The following is an 18,827-nucleotide window of genomic DNA, read 5'->3' as shown; positions in this document are numbered from 1 at the left end:
TAACTTTTACTTTGACATTTGTTAATTATAATTCAGATAAAAGTATTAAGTGTTTATATATGTTAAACCTTTGTCAACACGTATTTCTACTATTGGTAGCTGAGTAGGGGTAAAATCCCCCTACAGCTGTTAACAAACTGTAAAACTGACAAGGTGAATATTATTATGGACTTAGTACGGCTGGATACTTGAGAAACAAGCAAACAAGTAACCAAACCAATACAAACTATATACATTATAATGTATTATAGAATACTTCATAATGTATTTACCATCTTTACCACTTTACCATCTTTGAGCCAAATGTAATGCAATACAGGAGCTGTTTGGCATGTCTTACCAGTCATCACATCATCAATGTGATATGCACAATAACCAGGATTTTGCAAACAGCAACAGTTTGTTGTCTTGTCAAACTGCAAGCATTCACAAAAATAACATAAGAGACTAAAATAGTCTAAAATAGGCTAATCTCATATAGACTAAAATAGTCTAAAGTAGCCTAAAGTAGTCTCAAATAGTGTAAAATTGTCTAACGAAACCTATGGAGTCAAAGTTTCAAGCTGCTGACAAGACGCTCCCTGAATGTGTCTTCATGGGGCGGTTAGGTGATCTCACCTGAGGTCCTGTTTCTAGATCGCCATTAAATATTCTCAACACACACACACACACACACACACACACACACACACACACACACACACACACACACACACACACACACACACACACACACCTTTTTATAGGTTTTTTGTTGCTTTAGCTTCAGTCATATGCAAGGTGTTTTAATGACTTTATGCAGATAAAAGATTAAAGTTAAACTTTTTTGCAGCCCTAATATTCATATATGTGCACATGCACACACACATACATATATGTATATTTATAAGTATAAATATAAAAGTATATATAATGTTTATATAACACATTTGAATACACCTCCAGAACAACACTGAGAAATGTCATATTTCCACCTTTACAGATTCACATCAGTAACAATGACATAATTAGACATAAATGTCTTTCCATACAAAAGAATTTATTGTCAGCAGTAAAATGTCTACACTGCTCTGCTGAAAACACAGAGGATTATTATTTTTTTTTCATTTAGAAAAGAAAGCGCTTACATCAAAACACAATACGGAAGGGGAGGCCGGAAGCATGGAGGAACAGTGTGATATTATACACGTGGCCGAGGGGACCTTTGATACGACGTCCAGAAGAACAAATGACCTGTTCAGGATTTACTTCCACAGCCTGGCGCTGAAAGGCAAAAGTAAAAAAAAGTTTCTCTTTCTATTTTGTTTGTGAGATTGACACTGTGGACAAGACTGAAGGTTTTATGGGCCCATTACAGAATGATGGTTGCCTTTTTCAGAGTGTAAAGAGACGTTCATTTATTTGTTTATTTTTTAGACAGGAATATTGCATGCTTTCTTTCTACCGTCCATATCCCCCCTCCCCATCTGTCTCTATGACAACCAGCCATGATATAGCAACAGCATCCTGTTCATGGAGATGGTACATGTCTCACGTGCCTTACTGACTGACTGACACACACCATATTCCACCGTATGCACCATTGTACATGAACATATCGACACTCATTATTTTCCACTCTAAATTTACACTAGTATATAGAAAGGGCAGGGCCTGTCTCACCTGGGGGGCATGGACTCATGAAGAATGAATGTAATGGACCCCAGACCAAGATACATAAAACCATTCGATATGCAGCTCACAATAACGCCGATAGCCACACAACAGAGAGCACAACCTGAATCCATTCTTCTCTTCTCTCTATGGCTTGAAAAAAAGCGAACACACACTCTTGGTTCTTCTTGTCAGACTGTTCCAAGCAAAACACTGATTGTCATGTTGGATGCCCTTGTGCTTATCTAAGATTAGTACGGTGTAGATTAGTACGGTGTAGAGTTTGCTGTCTGCCTTCTGTAGTAACGAGGCCTGCAGGAACTTTAGTGAACTCATTTAACCTGAGCAGGGGTTCAGAGAAGGACAAACGTCAGCAAACTGGGGGACCGGAGGAAGGAAATGACATTCATGCAGAAAACGTGTGTATGAGGTCAAAGGGAATGATGGGATACTCTGGAAAAAAACGAAAAAAAAAAAAGACTCTAACTAGAGATGAACACCACCATGCAATACTCAACATCAGTTCTGCTCGCAGTAAGAAACATTAGCCCCATCCTTCATCCTCATCTCTGGCTTCCTCCATGGCTGTATCCTTCCTCTTCTGGGAGAAACAATAGGTTCGATTTTACAGACTATTAAGCCCCCCCCCCGGAAAAACAGAAAAAAACCACATTTTTTCTCCTCCCATTGTTATTGGTCCATAAGTGAATGGTAGAGGCTCCATGCAGCTCGGGCGTGAGGCGTGTGGTTAGCCGTTGGGCGGTTTCCTCAGCCACTGGTAGAACTGCTGTTTGTAAAGATTGTGCCACTTCACGTTGGCTTGGACGATCTCCACGGCTCGGCCGAACGCAGACACTGCCCCGCCACCACTGACGTGGATGAAGTCTTTTAGCTGATGAGAAAGGACAAAAGGAAAAGTCTGGGACTTGTTTCTGCAAAACCTAAAACACTAAAATAACTAGAGGTTTGTGCACTCTCTGAACAACTCGCTTAGCAGATCCATGGGTTGCATATCTGAGTTTGTCTTTTTAGCAAACAAGTGTTGGGTGTCTGCAGTCTGCATGTCTACATATCTGGCTCCTCGTGGTAGAGGTGCACCAGAATACCAAATCAAGCTTCTTCATGCAAATGACTGGCATGTAACTGAGGAGATAACAATACATATCCAATCTGTGTAGGGGTGCAAACATGGGGTAGCATTACAAATCAAAGACACCTACTTTGGTCATAAATCATTTTGACAATGCAGGCACCTCAATGCCAGTTTGATGGAAGTTAACTCTTAGTACAAACAACAGCCTTTAATCTATAGCTGATAGCTCTGGAAACCTCAAAGCTATTTCCCGCCTTATGTGAGTGCCCAAATGTGTAAAGAACCTGTAAGCTGCTCCTTTTGCACTCGATGTCTATGACAAAATACTAACGTTCTACTTAAGGCTACAGTGGGAAAGGCAAATTGAGATCGCCGGCTCTGTGGAAAACAGCAGCGAGGCAGTGTCTGAGACAGGCATCGGCAGTCAAGGGCCCGTGGGGACAGACACTGAATGCATTTAAATAAATGAATGTAGAGGCCATTTTGGCAATGAGGGTTAATCAGTTGTGAGCAAGAATGTGACAGAATCATAAAAAGAAAACAGAATTTTGGAGCTGACTCTAATGCTTTGCCACCTGGGGTTCGGCTGTTTAGGAATGAACGCATTTCCCCTTTCTCTTTCTTTCTTTCTTTTTGCTTTTAAAAGGTTCACTGCAGATTTAGCTGGCTGCAGTTAAAACTGGAGCAGCTCAGATTAGCAACAAAAGTAACAAAGAAACAGAAACTTAAGCACCTGACCACTGAATGTCATTTCCCTTACATTTAATTGGGTTGCACAGTTTCACCAAACATCTTTTTGGTGGGTGTAAGAGAGACATCAATGAGAAATCCTTCTGCTTTTTGTTTTGTTTTGCTTTTGATCTCATGGCAAATTAAAGACTCAAAGCTCTGACAAAACACCCACAACCCCTGAACAAACCGCCAAACAAGAACTAATTCAGTGCAAACAAAACTTGTGCTTTCCAAAACAAAGTTCTTCCTTACTCTAAAGTAAATTGGCTGATATTAAATGTACATCGAAGTTCATTTTTAAGACGATTATTTTTGAAGCTTTGATGTCCTTATTACTGCATACAATGCCACCCCTCCCCCGAGCCCCGCGAAGGCTACGCTAACTGAAAGTGACTGCTAGCACAGAGCAGCGCTGGCAGAGGACTGTTAGCATAATACTCACCTCAGCGAGCTCACTCTCAGTGTTGAGAAACTCTGTCACCCCGCTGATTAATTTAGAGTTCATAAATAAGGCCTCCCCATACCTGTGCAGAAGAAAACCAGTCAGAAAGTCACTCTCAATAAAACTCTTCTGTTTACAAGACAGAACGCACAACACGCCCAGGGCCCTCAAACGTAGCTGAAGCGATAAATATTATTCATTATGAGCTCTATAGCCCCACAAACAAACAGGAAAAATTAAGATTCAGAGATGTGAGCTGATCATGGCAAGACACTGCATATATATTTCATAGGAGAAACGAGACAAGACTTTAGGATTTAGACAAAGGCTCATGCTGATGATCACTAGAACGCTACTCGAGAAGCGAACCTGGAGTTCAGCATGTCCCACTTCTCCCTGAAGTACTTCCACGCTAAATGGCGCCCATGCGGATTACGTCCCACGTGGATGATGACGTCGATCACGTCTTGATCAGGCACCAGGTCTGAGCTTAGTGACAGGTTGAGCAGTCTGGGGAAACAGAGGAAGGCAGATTGCTATGGCCAATGTGCACATTAGGCATGTGGAGTATATCACACAGGCTGTACTGTATGTGCTAGTTGCTAAAAGTGACACATTAGATGTCGTGTGCGTGTTTTTATTTCAGCATAAGAGCATGTTGGATGTCTACATGACCTGTGAGGGGACAGAATGACGTATGTGTCAATACGAAGATAATACACAAGAAACATCTCCTCCGCACTTGTGGAGTTTGTTTGAGGAAGTGGATGTCTATATGGTTTTCAAAACACAAACAGACAAAACTGAATGGCAAATAAATATGTTGCCATGGTTGCATATTTCCCATGCTTTATAAAGGCATTGTTGCTCTACAATGTATATCCTTCAACCCGTTGCACTACATATGAGCTGTTCTAAATATTGTCATGTTTCAAGACCTCTGGCAATTTCTTTACAGTATAATGTTTTTCATCCATCATTTTATTTTATTCATGTTAGCATGTGATTTTTGGAGTCACTTTAAAAGCTAATCATTTAGAGATTCATTTAGTGGACATTGATACTATTCATTGCTAACTTTTGCATTCAGAAATCAATCCATTTATTACATTTAGGATAATGATATCTAATTTCATTCCTGAATGTCCAGACTTTAGTTTCAAGCTTAATCTTTCTCTTCATGGACAGTTCTTCAAGTCCTACAGCAGTGTCTGAGTATGAGAACTGGGTGTGTAGGAGCTAAACTCTACAGTTAGGTCTCCAGGGCTGGAGTTGGGTCCTCCCTGATTTAGCAGGACTACATAATCCCAGCCTCCTTTCGTCAGAGTTTCAGAAAACAGTAGAAGGTCAGGTGAGCGGCTGCGTTATCCTGACATCCATGACAGCAGCTTTAAGGAAGCTCACAGGAGAATCCTTGGGTGAAGTACTTGACTGAATATCAATCCTGCTATATATAAACCACATTAAGAGTTTTTGTTTTGCATTAATATCACACCATAAGATCTTTGGAAAGGAATGGACGTGAAGAGAGAACTGAAGACACACTCAGGTGTCAAATTGGTGTAAAATATCAAGTAGGGATTAAGACAAAGAACAGGAAATAAGACTATGGGTTGAGTTTTTCTTATTTGCAGGCACGTGTGAGATAACTGCATTGGTGCGGTCTTTAAAAACCAGAAGACTTACTCTCTCACCTAAGTAAGTAACAATTTTTTTCTTTCCCCCTCTGTTCAAGTTCACATTGTAGCCTTTTCTGCAGAAAACACCCAAAAGATTATTGCCACGGCAACAAGCCTTATATCTGTGCATGCTTCACAGGTTCATATTACTAAACCAATAGACTCCTAGTGTTTCGGAGCAGGTAAAGTGGGAACATGGCTTGGAGGAGAGCATCCATTATTCAGTGTTAATAGCATGCAGTCACCTCTCTCGTAGCTTCTGTTTTCCATATTGGCATGTTCACACTTCAGTGTTACAGCTGGTATCTGGAGTGACACTTGTGGTGTAGAGTGTTGTGAGGGAACATAGTGTGTGAAAATGCCACACTGCAGGCCCATATGTGTGCTTGAGTCTCACCACAGTTATTTTAGACACGTGGAGGCTGTCTCATGGGAAGCTACTCACAGATTGGCCTTGCACAGATAAATAACATTGGTGATGAAGTGCGTAGGCAGGATGTATGATTGGCTTGCTGACCAAACACAGATCTCTTCAGCTGCAAATCAAAGTAGAAGTTACAGCAGAGTGACTTCAAGGCAACACATCTTCGGTTATTTTAGAATTTTCCTTGTCTTGTTTCCTCGTTCACAGTTCCTTCAGCAAGCACGATCAGCAAAACGGTGAAATCTTGGAGATGAGGCAAGGTGACCAGTTTGGCCCTCTGGATGGAGGGAGGAGGGGTCTTCAATCTGCAGTCAGAACGCCTTCCAGAAGTGGATCGGTGGAGATGTTACATGGCAATTTTTTGCCTTCCAAGAGAACAAGATTTGCTTTGCTTGCACATAAACAGCAATACACTGTGGCATTTGGCTCAACGTAATTTATGCTCCTGGTGTTGTTTTTAGTCTAGCCACGTGGAAGTAACGGTTCCTCTACCAGGCGAAACACGCGACACAAAGGTCAGTCTAATGGATCGACCCATTTTCTTTGTCTACCCTCCTCATTGTCTAGTTCATGGTTGGGGTCAGTGCCTTCCGATCTTTATTGACTTTTCTAGACGCGTAAATATTCTTTGACAGATTAGTACTCCTGCTAACCACTCCTACTCATACTGAGGAGAGAGGCGGATTGTAGATGATGCAGTCTTAGCATACACCTCTGGAACATGGCTAAGACAAATAAGGTACCAACCTGTGCCACAGCACCGGCTAAGAGCAGTCTAGTTCTCCTGTGCTTTTATACACGAGGCTCTAACTGCGGAGCGCGCACACACACACACACATACACACACGCACACACACACGCACATGCACACGCACATGCACACGCACACACACACACACACACACTCATCTAATCTGATGCAGGGCTTATACAGTCAGCTGAGGGCTGTGTGTGCCGTGTGAAATTCAAGTGTAACCTAAATCAATGACGTTCTGCTCAAGGCAGGAGTATCAGCAGGGGTTCTGAAAATGGATCAGCTAGGAAACAATATCCTCCAAATATCCTCCAATCACTGCACCCGCCATGTCTTGCAGGGTTTTCAAGTTTCATGCACCACGTTCACAGGCGTGCATTTAAAATCTAATTTGACTGTAAGGTACTCAAAATCAATCGTTATGCAAAGTGTAGGTTCCATATCCAAAACCTTTAAACACTTCTGACTTTATAATTACTTACAATTCTTTATCCAAATTACCCTGGTTATGACCTCTCTAAGTCAATATCGGCAATGAACGGGTCATACCAGATTGTAGACACTTTATCATCATGATCTAATGCCAGACCTTCAGCAATAATTTGTCAGAAGGAAGACACTGAATTCTCCACAGTTGTCATAATTTGTGCTCTTGCCATGTTGTAGCTGAACCTGCTAATTCCATTAGTTAAAGCTGCATACAGTGAGGCTCTGTTACTGTTTTTCCAATTAGCATATGTATACTAATAATGGATTTCTAACGCCCACCTACTGTTTATCTGACACTTAACATGACAACTTAGCATGGCTCCATAGTCATTTCTGCACCCTTAACTTACAGAGTGATCATTAGCATGCTGGCGTTATGCTAATCAAAAGATCGTTGTTCAGTCAAGCTTTGATGTACAAGCTTTGCATATGGCACTTGTTTAGACATGCACTTACATAAGAATCCATGTTCTTACACTCCTCTGTCTAAAGGATTCTGTTTCTCTGGAAACTTTATATACTTCACTCTATAATCATTTGAATTTTGAATGTAGAAACTATGTCTGCATGCCTAAATGCATTGAGTTGCTGCTAAAGCATTAACAAACAGTTGAACAGATGCACCTAATAAAGTGGCTGATGAGCACACGCGCACACACACACACACACACACACACACACACACACACACACACACACACACACACACACACACAGGTTGCTTTATTAGGTACAGCTGCTACAGTGTTGTTGACCACACACCCATGACACGACTCTCATGTTCCGCAACACCCAAAGCTGCCCTGTTCGATCAAGACCTGGAAACTCTGGAGGCCAGTTGAATAAGAAAAACTTACTGTCTAGTTCAAGAAATCAGTTAGAGTTGATTTCAGCTTGGAGATGTGGTGCTTCATCTTGCTGGTGGTGGCCAACAGAAGATGGTACACAGTGGTCATAAAGCAACAGACAGGGCCAATAACAATACTAATGTAGGCTGTGATGTTTAAACGACGCTCAGTTGGTTTTAAGGGGACCAAAATGTGGCAAGAAAACATACCCACGACCATTAAACCTTCAGCCTGAATAACTGATATAAGGCAGGAAGGATCCATGCTCCCAGTGTGGTCTTCTGGTAGCCCATCTGCAAGGTCTGACATGTTCAGAGATGCTCTTCTGCATACCTCAGTTGTAACGAGTGGTTATTTGAGTTACTGTTGCCTATTTTAACAGCTCGAACCAGTCTAGCCATTCTCCTCTGACCTCTGGCATCAATGAGGTATTTTCATCCAGAGAACTGCTGCTCACTGGATATTTTCTCTTTTTCGGATCATTCTCTATAAACCCTAGAGATGGTTGTGCATGAAAATCCCAGCAGAGTAGCAGTTTCTGAAATATTTAGACCTGCCCTCCTAACACCAGCAACCATGCCATGTTCAATGTCACAAAAAAATCACCTTTCCTCCATATTCTGACACATTGCTTGAAGTTCAGCGATATGTCTCGACTATGTCTACATGCCAAAATGCATTGAGTTGCTGATAAAGGATTAACAAACAGTTGAACAGATGCACCTAATAAAGGTAAAAAAAGAATCTAAACACACACACACACACACACACACACACACAACAGGTGCCTGGAGGGAAGTTTACATGGAAGTTTAGAGTGTTTCTCCACTCACGGCGCTGAGACGCAGTGGCGTAACTAACACTGAGGTTCTCCTGTACACACAGCAGTGAGGAACAACAAAGTACTGGACACGTGTTTCTGTGGGTTTACAACAAGCTGAAACAAAAAGCAAACAAGGGACAGGTGTAGACAATCAATAATCAGGGGATTGGGAACAGAGAGTATGTGTGTGTGTGTGTGTGTGTGTGGGTAGCAGTGCACCAGCGACCATTGGACTGTGTGCTTGGCACATCAACACAGTGTGTAATATTATATATTTAATATTTATATTTTATATTCACCCCCCCCCCCCCCCCCCCCACTCACTTTATTAGGTACACTTGTCCAACTGCTCATTAATGCAATTGTCGATTCAGCCAATCACATTGCAGCAACTCAATGCATTTAAAGCATGTAGACAAGGCCAAGACGATCTGCTGCAGTTCAAACTGAGCATCAGAATGAGGAAGAAAGGTGATTTAAGAGACTTTGAACATGGCATGCTTGATGGTGCCAGACGGGCTGGACTGAATATGTCAGAAACTGCTGATCTACTGGGATTTTCACACACAACCATCTCTAGGGTTTACAGAGAATGGTCCCTAAAAGAGAAAATATCCAATGGACGGCAGTTCTGTGGGCGCAAATTCCTTGTTGATGCCAGAGGTCAGAGGAGAATGGCCAGACTGGTTTGAGCTGATAGAACGGCAACAGTAACTCAAATAACCAGTCATTACAATGGAGGCATGCAGAAGAGCATCTCTGAACGCACAACACGTCAAACCTTGAGGCGGATGGGCTACAGCAGCAGAAGACCACACCGGGTGCCACTCATGTCAGCTAAGAACAGGAAACTGAGGCTACAGTTCACACAGGCTCACCAAAACTGAATAGAAGATTGGAAAAACGTTGCCTGGTCTGATGAGTCTCGATTTCTGCTGTGACATTCGGATGGTAGGGTCAGAATTTGGCGTCAACACCATGAAAACATGGATCCATCCTGCCTTGTATCAACAGATCAGGCTGGTGGTGCAATGGTGTGGGGATATTTTCCTGGACACTTTGGGCCCATTAGCCCAATTGAGCATCGTGTCAACGCCACAGCCTACCTGAGTATTGCTGCTGACCATGTCCATCCCTTTATGACCACAGTGTATCATCTTCTGATGGCTACTTCCAGCAGGATAACACGCCATGTCATAAAACGCGAATCATCTCAGACTGGTTTCTTGAACACCACAATGAGTTCACTGTACTCGAATGGCCTCCACAGTCACCAGATCTCAGTCCAATAGAGCACCTTTGGGTTGTGGTGGAACGGGAGATTCACATCATGGATGTGCAGCTGACGAATCTGCAGCAACTGTGTGATGCTATCATGTCAATATGGACCAGAATCTCTGAGGAATGTTTCCAGTACCTTGTTGAATCTGCCATGAAGGATTAAGGCAGTTCTGAAGGTAAAAGGGGGTCAAACCCGGTACTAGCAAGGTGTACCTAATAAATAAATATATATATATATATACACACATATATGAATGCCAAACAAAAATTTCTAATGGCCTCTCGATATCTGATATATATGAGAGAGTGAGAGTTGTACATACACCTGGCCTGGACTTTAGAATACATTATAATACAATAAAAATATAGTACAATAATACCTGATTCCTGGTCTGGAGTGGGTGGTGCTTGAACAGATAATAGTGTGATGTCAAAGATTTTTCTCCAATACACACACTTACTGGCTTCGTTAGTAGGACTACCTGTTCATCTGGTCCTTCCTACAATGAGGAATAAAATTTGGATCGATGCAAAAATGCATATAATAAGACCTCTTTCAAAAGCTTCATTTAATCTAACTTAATCAGAATGCCAAATAGATTATATCACTGACCATGTCCATCTATTTATGGCACATTTGATCATAAAATGTCGACCTGCAGCCTGATTGACCCAACCATCTCCACCTTCTTGACAATTACAGTACGACAAGTGTTCTTCAGTTCTTCCCACACGATTTCTGAATCCAAAAGATCTTTGAATGTGTTAAAACATGAGACATAGTGGCAGTGGGCAGCTCACAAATCTCAGGAGGTACGTGATGCAATCATGTCAACATCATGACCGACAATCATGGCCATGAAAAGAACGTCTAACTCCTCATGGAACCAATGCCATCAAATAAACTACTGCAAACAAGGCACCTCCCCAATATTAGCAGGTTGTTCCTTATAAAGTGGGTGATGGGTGTGTATATATATATCCACATCATTAGCTGGTAATCCCCTTCGACTGGTTCTACTGTTCGGCACCGGTTAATGCGGGAGGAAGAAAGTGAGCGTGTGCTCCTTACAAGCCACGCAAATCCAGCTGCTGCATCTTCTCAACCTGCTGCTGAAGCACCTTCCTAACCCAGCGGAGGATGTTTCTAGGACAAAACTGACTCCTCCTCCGTGTACACAGGTTGGCACGCAGCCAGCGCAGCAGACCGACGGGAGACGAGAGCGGAGACACCCCTCCCACCCTGCGCTCTGCTCTTCTGGAGCCTCAAACATCATCTAAAAACATAATGAGTGCCATCGTTGAGTCAAGGAGTTTTCTTGTTGTTTCAGTCTGTTATTTTCTGTCTTCAAAAAGTCCTTTTCACATTCTGTGTCGCTGACACAATATGCTAATATAAATGTCCACAAGATGTAAATGTCTATACGTGCCCATTGATGTCTGTATGTGCCAATTAAAACACAGTATGGAGGAATTACAGCAGTGATAAAGTGTTTTTTTGCTTTCTCTCCTGACGCTTTCTACCTTTTCATATTGGCCATGTAAAGCACCAGAGATGTCAGCAGAGCTCACTGTCTGGATCTGCATTACACGTGCCACCCTGAGAAAGGTAGACAAGTAGGTGTGAGACTGAAGCCAGGTTCCTTCCTCTGAGTGTATTCATAGAACACACTGGTAGATGAGTGAGTATAAATGGAGTTGTCAGCCCCCACACTGGGTCCTCCGAGGCTGAAAACACTTGTGGGCTTTGGGACCTCCTTTGCCTGGCCCGGCCGGCTGATAATCCGTTACCCCCTTCAAAGAGCTATTGAATTCTGAGAGGATTTAGAGCTCCGTGGAGACCTGCAGGCTAGGTGCCTACATGCTGCAGGCATTGTCTTCACTCCCCCTCAGGGAACTCTGAATGGAACTGGCGTGAGTGGCAGGACAGGAAGAAATGGATCTGGGACGAACCAAACCAGTCCACGTGGGTGGAGCAGAGATATTTGTGATATCTGCAGATCATGTGGTGACAGCAAAAATTATCAAAGGTTATTTCAACATGCCTAATGATGAATTAAGACGTCACATTTCACCTCTACATATCTGCAGATGATCTCACAGAACTGAAGTGTGCACCTAACCTATTTTCTAAGGTTTGACATCCTAACTGGAAAGTTATTTTTGATGAAAAGTGAGAGTATGAATCATCAAAGTGTGATTCATGCACTGGCATCACCCAGCGTCTCAGCAGGACACTGCAAGTGTTTAGCTAATGATCCAGAATTAATAAAATAAATGCGTTTTATTTTGATACTTGAAACCGACTGTTTTAGACCAGGTCCTTGTTGTGAACTTTTCTGGAAATGAAACAAAAATCTGAAAACTTAGGGTGACACAGCGTTTTCACAGCCACTAGCAACTACGTCAATACAGAAGCTTAAGAATCTGTGGGATGTTTTAAGAACCAGTAGGTTTTCTGTTAAACAAGCGGCCTCCTGTAACCATGACAGCTCCTACCTGTTGAGCAGGAAGCTGTTGTCACTGCAGGTGAGGGCTTCCAGAAGGATCTTCTTCTCCGAGACTGCGGTGGAGGAGTGGAACTTCATCCAGATGAACTCCCACACGTCCTCATCCATTAGAGACACGCCGGTGCAGTATACGATGTCTCTCACATTCGGGGGGATCCTGTAAGAGTTCAGGTGGTACCATACTGATGTCAGCATCCATGATTTTAATATTCACCACTACTGCTTTTCAATTTAAATTAATACTGACTAAGCTTTTATATTTATACCTCTGAGGTCTGGTGTTTACTTATCATATAGTGAGTGAACAGTTGTACATTTTATCACATTTGATACTGAGAGCGGTGTAGTTGTGTGCATTGTGTGTTTAGATCCCTCAAACTGAAAAAGCATAATTTGCCATTGTTCACTAAATCAGTTTTATTCCTCATCAATATCAGAGAGGCTCACTCAGGCTGGCAAACACTTGTGTTCAGTCCTGCGGTGACATGCTTGCTTCATCAATCTCCTGGAAATTGGCTAGGCTGACGCTAGCATTTAGTTTAATGGAGCATTGTATAAAGATGCACAATTGCCATTGTTTTTGACTATCTGAAAGCTTTCCGTCTGGAATAAATGTGTGTTTGTCTGTTTGTTTCATTCTCCAGAGCTGAAGGGCATTACAGAAGTTTAAGTGTTTACTGATGAGAGACTCTGGCTGAATAAAGAAATAGCTCTGAAAGAAGTGTGTGTGTGTGTGTGTGTGTGTGAAGAGATTCAAGAAGCAAGGGAGTTAGAAACAGCAGAAACAGAGGAAGGGGGCGAACAGGGAGATGAGGAGAGAAGAGAGGGGAGAGAATAACCACTTCCTTACAAAGGTGGTAATCTTGTTATGAGCTCCAACATCATAAGACAGTACGGCCACATTAAAACATCTTGTTCAGTCCTCAAGGTAGATCATACCTCCCCCTAACAAACGTGCCCAATTTCAAGTGAAGTGCTCTCAGAAGGCTCATACAGTTTTCATTCTAACTGCATTCTGAAATCATAAACCATGCTCCAGTTGTTTGGACATTACCTTTGCATAATTCATCATATGGGATGGGAATTTACTGGTATCATACAGATAGGCTTTGGAATGAACACCCGACTAAAAATGTCACATGCAGCTAAAATTGCCCACAATGTGTAAAAAAAAAATCAATCAACCACCCAACCAAACCAGTAAAGTAATCAATCAACTAACCAGTTTTTAATACATCATTCAGTCAAGAAATATGAGTCTAACTCTTTTGTGTTCTGCAAAGACCACTAGACATGTGATCCAAGCACAATCACCTCCAGAAACACCTTACATGCATTGCATTCTAATAAATCTTTCAATCTGTTCTCATTTGCCTTAATAGGCGACTCACCTCCACCTACATTATTTTAAGCCTCTTGCACGGGTAGAGTGTGGTCTACAGAGAAGAGGAACATCACACTCGACTGTGCCACAGGACAAAAGGATCTGAGATGAAGGACGCGCCCAGCTAACAAGGTCTGAAGCATCTGCAGCAGACGTCCTGAGAGGGTGTGGAGTGGTCTACACTCAGGGTGATCAACTCGGCATAATGCAAGAGAAACGAGTTGCTTATGTCCACTTCATCTGCTGCTTTTGAAACTGGAGAAGGTGAAAACTTTCCAGGGCATTACCAGAAGGTGAAGCCCAGCGTAACGAATGCCCTTGTGACGGAGGCTCTGGTCTGAAGGCTCCCATTCACCCTGTCTCCTCTCCAGCCAAACCTGCAACACCAAACCCCGATATACCCCTGCACCTGTCTGCAATCATTGTTCACACCTGTTCCTCATTCAGGTGCCATTAACCAGTGTGTGTGTGTGTGTGTGTGTGTGTATCCGTATCCAAGTTCCATTCTGCAAAGTCTTCAAGTTCCGTCTGTATTTCTGAGGGGCGGTTTTCTCAATGTCCCCTGGTTTATTGTTGTAATGTCTTCTGTAGTTCTTCTCAATTGCCTTTTGTTTTAGTTTGTTCTGAATCGTTGTGGATCCTTTGTCTGCATTCTGGTCCATGATTATGGATGGATGTGCCTAGTTTGTTCCTGACTGCACTGACCTTGACCCTGGCTTACCCTGACCCTGACCCTGACCTTGACCCTGGCTTACCCCGACCCTGACCCTGGTTGACCCTGACCCTGACACTGGCTTGTTGTCGTGTCTACACAGCATTGACCCCTAAACCTGTCCGTTGGCGTGTGCATGCTACCTCATCTCCATTACACCCTGAGAGCTTCTGTCATTAGGTGGAGCACGGTTTCGGATGGAAACGCTCGCTCTCTCGGACGATGCCAAGGTCAAGCAAGGCTGATGCTTGCTTGTGTGGTAGGGAGCTGCGTGAGCCTAATGTTAAACTATCGGCTGAGGTCAACAGCGCAAACGCTGGACTGAGCTGGGGCTCTACTCCAACGTTATGGATGAAGTAAGCCACTAAGCTATGTATTCTCAAGTGAGCATATTCAGTTCTTCCTCCTCATTCCAAAGCCCACGTCTGAGAAGGCTCAAGTGATTTAAGGAGAGCCTCTGGCAACTATGGTTTCGTGAATCTTGGGAACTGTAATCAGGAGGAATAGATAGGTTGGCTGATACACATTAACACCACCAAGACTAGGAAGGGTCTACAGAAGAAGAATTCATTTTGGATGTGTCCATTAACTGTTAAAAGATAATTATATAAGTGTTGAGATATTTCAAGTGAAGCAGGCTTCTCTCGGTTAACAATGTTTAAATTTTTTTTACAAATGACTTGATAACTAAACTCTCTGTAACTCGAATACCAGTTTGCGAGCTGCCTAGCAAAATGTATTGTCAGCGTTTCAAGTTTGTCATACTGACATTGAAATTCAGATACTGAGCCGTCAACCGGGGTTTTAATGTTGCAGGATGTGTTATGGAGACCAGGGAAGCTCATTTGTGAAGTCTGCATTAGAAGCAGACTCCCATGAGAAACTAGGAGGCTATGCATACAATGCTTGTATAAAGGAAAGTGGAGAAAAGATATCGAAGTCTCTGGAGGCCTCAAGGTATCAAAGTGAGTGAACTTTTGTTTGTGCTCCTACATCAGGCAATAAAGCTCTGCTGTTTTTTAAAGATTATTCAGGAAGGGCCGGGGGAGTTGTGGTCACAGCACTACAGCAACCTGCTTCAGCAGGAGGTCACGTGAAAATCGAACTAAAGAAGAGAAACTGTATATAACTTCAAGCTGTGTTTTTGGGTGGGGGTTTTCTCCATCTGAATTATTTCTTGGCCTGACGTGAAAGTTCAGATGAGTTTCTTGTGGCCTCAACACGTGCTTCATGAAACAAATAAAACAGATATTAGAACACCGAGGCAACATGTGGATCGTGAAACTTTATAGATTCTGTGGATTACTTATTACAAAATAACAAAAACACACCTTACAGCTTTTTCCCTGGGAAAAAGGTGATTTATTTATTATGTCTTCCAGTGGTGAAAATTCTGCACTCACAAGTACGCCGTAATGAAGTAATTTATCACAGTGTGGCATTAGTTAGAAAGCACAGGTTAATTTCACATCAGTCCTTTATAACAACCCTTATAAATAAGGCCACTGCAACTTGTTTACAAAAAAGGCAAAACTGTTCTATACAAAAAAGTTCTAACTGTTGCTACCAACTCTGAGCCCAAATCATCAAGAATGGTGTCTGTTCTGGGTGTTGCCGGGTATGCTGTGATTCTCATTCTCCGGGAGTGTGGAGGTCTGTGATCAGGTGGTCTCCCCTACATCATCACCTTCACTATAAAGCCAAAGGACACACCTGACGCTCTTTTACTGCAGTGGGCGCTCATCCTCGGAATATTGAATCAGAGGTTTTATTTGCCGCTCCAGAAGGGGGTGGCTGGTCGCCACAGCGGCACAGGGAACCGGGGATACAGCCGGGTGACGGCTTCACACAAGGCCAGGCGGCTGAGACACTGCTGGTAAGTCCACAAATCGTGAAGGCCAGGTTTTTATTGACTAATCAATGTGGGCCCTTTTTTCCATCAAACCGTTGCAGCATCTCTCTAATCTATATGTTCTCTTGTGCTTTTTTAATATATCAGTGTGATCAATATGAATTATGAACTCGACAACATGCACACACACGCGCACATGGATGAAATATGTGGACGAAACTGTGAAGGCCAGTTTGTTTGTTTGTTTTTTGTGATGCATGAATGCACCGTACTAGAGTTTGTGTGCATGCACGTGTCATTTCAGGCCCGTATCCAGCGCCACAGGGGAAACGCTGGCAGGTGAACCAGCACCTCCTGCTAGGGGGCAGAACCCACGTGCAGGCGCACACTCCTGGTTCTGCCCCCCCTGTAAGCTCCGTTTCACCCGTTACACTGTATTGACAGCGTCTCACGTTTGCCTGTAAATTATCCCGTCCACATCACCGCGGCTCCCAGGAGGAGCAACGGGACAGCAAATAGGCGTTGCCATGGACACTTGGCACACGGTGCGTGCAGAGGCGGTGGCTGGCATGTTTCCCTGGTGAGCCCTATTGATCCAGTCTCAACCTGTCAGCAGACGCTACCAACACCGTGAAGCCACCCGCCCCTCTCGTGCCGGGCCACGTGCTCCATGTCTAATGCCCATTAGCTCCACCCAACCCCCCCACCCCCCCAAATGCACGCCTGTTCTCAAAGTGTCACTCCCACCAGCACATTTGATGCCAGCAATGACTGTGCGTAATCACAGGGGCAGCATGCGTAATCACAGGGGCAGCACGCGTAATCACAGGGGCAGCACACGTAATCACAGGGGCAGCATGTGTAATCACAGGGGCAGCATGCATAATCACAGGGGCAGCACAAGTAATCACAGGGGCAGCACAAGTAATCACAGGGGCAGCACAAGTAATCACAGGGGCAGCGCACGTAATCACAGGGGCAGCACGCATAATCACAGGGGCAGCACGTGTAATCACAGGGGCAGCACACGTAATCACAGGGGCAGCACAAGTAATCACAGGGGCAGCACACGTAATCACAGGGGCAGCACAAGTAATCACAGGGGCAGCACGCGTAATCACAGGGGCAGCACGTGTGCTGGTAATTGGTTAAACAAAAATACAAGGATTGAGGACAGGGATAGCTTCAGTTCTACCAATGAATCCAAAATAAGGGTCTATTAATTGACAATAATTATTATGGCATTTAATATTGATTAATGAAAGTATTTCTGGTAACACTTCAAAATAAAAGTTTATTGGTGAGCATTATTTATAATGGTGTTGTAAGAAAAATGTTATATAGTGATATAGTATGCTTTTAGGAGTGACTGGCAGCATGTACTTCAGAGAGTTAATATAATATGACCAAAACTATGCCTACAGTGTATATATAAAGGTGTAGATACGTGATATATTAGCAGATGTGTTGTGTAGCAGATGTTTTGTGATTTAGTAGCTGGTGGGCTAAGTAGGTGGGTGTTGTTTATACCTGTTCTTGTTGCTGGATATCCACTCGGAGATGAGGGTCATCGCCTGCCGATGACAGTGTTTATTCCCAAAGCTGCAGGCCAGCATGATTACCTCCCTCTGTAGCTCCCTGGAGGGGGGGGGGGGTAGGAGACAAGGGGAGAGAGATTAAGTGAAGGAGGGAGTGAGGGCGAGAGAGAAGGGACAACTGTACAAAGTGTTTAGAGTGGCTCTTGACTGTGTTTTGGGGGGGGGGGGGGGGGGGTGCACCACAGTCTGGACTCACTCTGTCTGGTAGGCCGCCTGCAGGAAGGAGGTGTCTGGGTTTGTGCTCGGCCATCCCAGCTTGTGGTACTTTGGAGCCACTTGTTTCAAAACAAAGTCCTATTCATGGAAGAGGGGGGGGGGGGGGGGGGGGATTAGCATAGACTAAAGACACTGGGACAGAAAACAATTTAACAGGCGTGAATCCTTCAATTATGTGAGCGGATTAGCTCCGAGTTTAAAACAGGATTAGCGGATGGTTAAAGACACATCCATGTTTGGCCATGAGAGCTTAGTTAAGGTTATCTTAATGAGGGGCCATGAGTCAGCATTCAGTGTGTAGGTGTGTGGGTGGGTGTGTGTGTGGGTGGGTAGTGTT

The 18,827-nt window shown here is 43.5% G+C and overlaps 1 protein-coding gene and 1 long non-coding RNA gene across 2 annotated transcripts in view; one reads left to right on the top strand and one right to left on the bottom strand.

Annotated features, from left to right (window-relative positions):
• Positions 1–1,018: 1,018 nt before the first annotated feature.
• Positions 1,019–18,827, bottom strand: part of LOC143497133 (thyrotropin-releasing hormone-degrading ectoenzyme-like) — a gene marked incomplete at its 5' end in the record, with an annotated part of 20,937 nt that continues 3,128 nt past the window's right edge. The window contains 6 exons of the mRNA XM_076992922.1: positions 1,019–2,545; positions 3,921–4,002; positions 4,290–4,430; positions 12,718–12,885; positions 18,207–18,314; positions 18,471–18,568. Coding sequence (XP_076849037.1) covers positions 2,402–2,545; positions 3,921–4,002; positions 4,290–4,430; positions 12,718–12,885; positions 18,207–18,314; positions 18,471–18,568 — 741 coding nt within the window. The remainder of the gene's footprint in view (positions 2,546–3,920; positions 4,003–4,289; positions 4,431–12,717; positions 12,886–18,206; positions 18,315–18,470; positions 18,569–18,827) is intronic.
• Positions 5,143–11,661, top strand: LOC143497139 (uncharacterized). Its single transcript, XR_013125696.1, has 3 exons — positions 5,143–5,618; positions 6,231–6,538; positions 11,401–11,661. It is a non-coding gene; the product is annotated as an uncharacterized LOC143497139 (long non-coding RNA).

The sequence above is a fragment of the Brachyhypopomus gauderio genome, unplaced genomic scaffold (assembly GCF_052324685.1).
Source record: "Brachyhypopomus gauderio isolate BG-103 unplaced genomic scaffold, BGAUD_0.2 sc100, whole genome shotgun sequence".
NCBI lineage: Eukaryota > Metazoa > Chordata > Actinopteri > Gymnotiformes > Hypopomidae > Brachyhypopomus > Brachyhypopomus gauderio.
The sequence above is the reverse complement of the archived record's forward strand: the minus strand, read 5'-3'. Positions and strand labels throughout refer to the sequence as shown.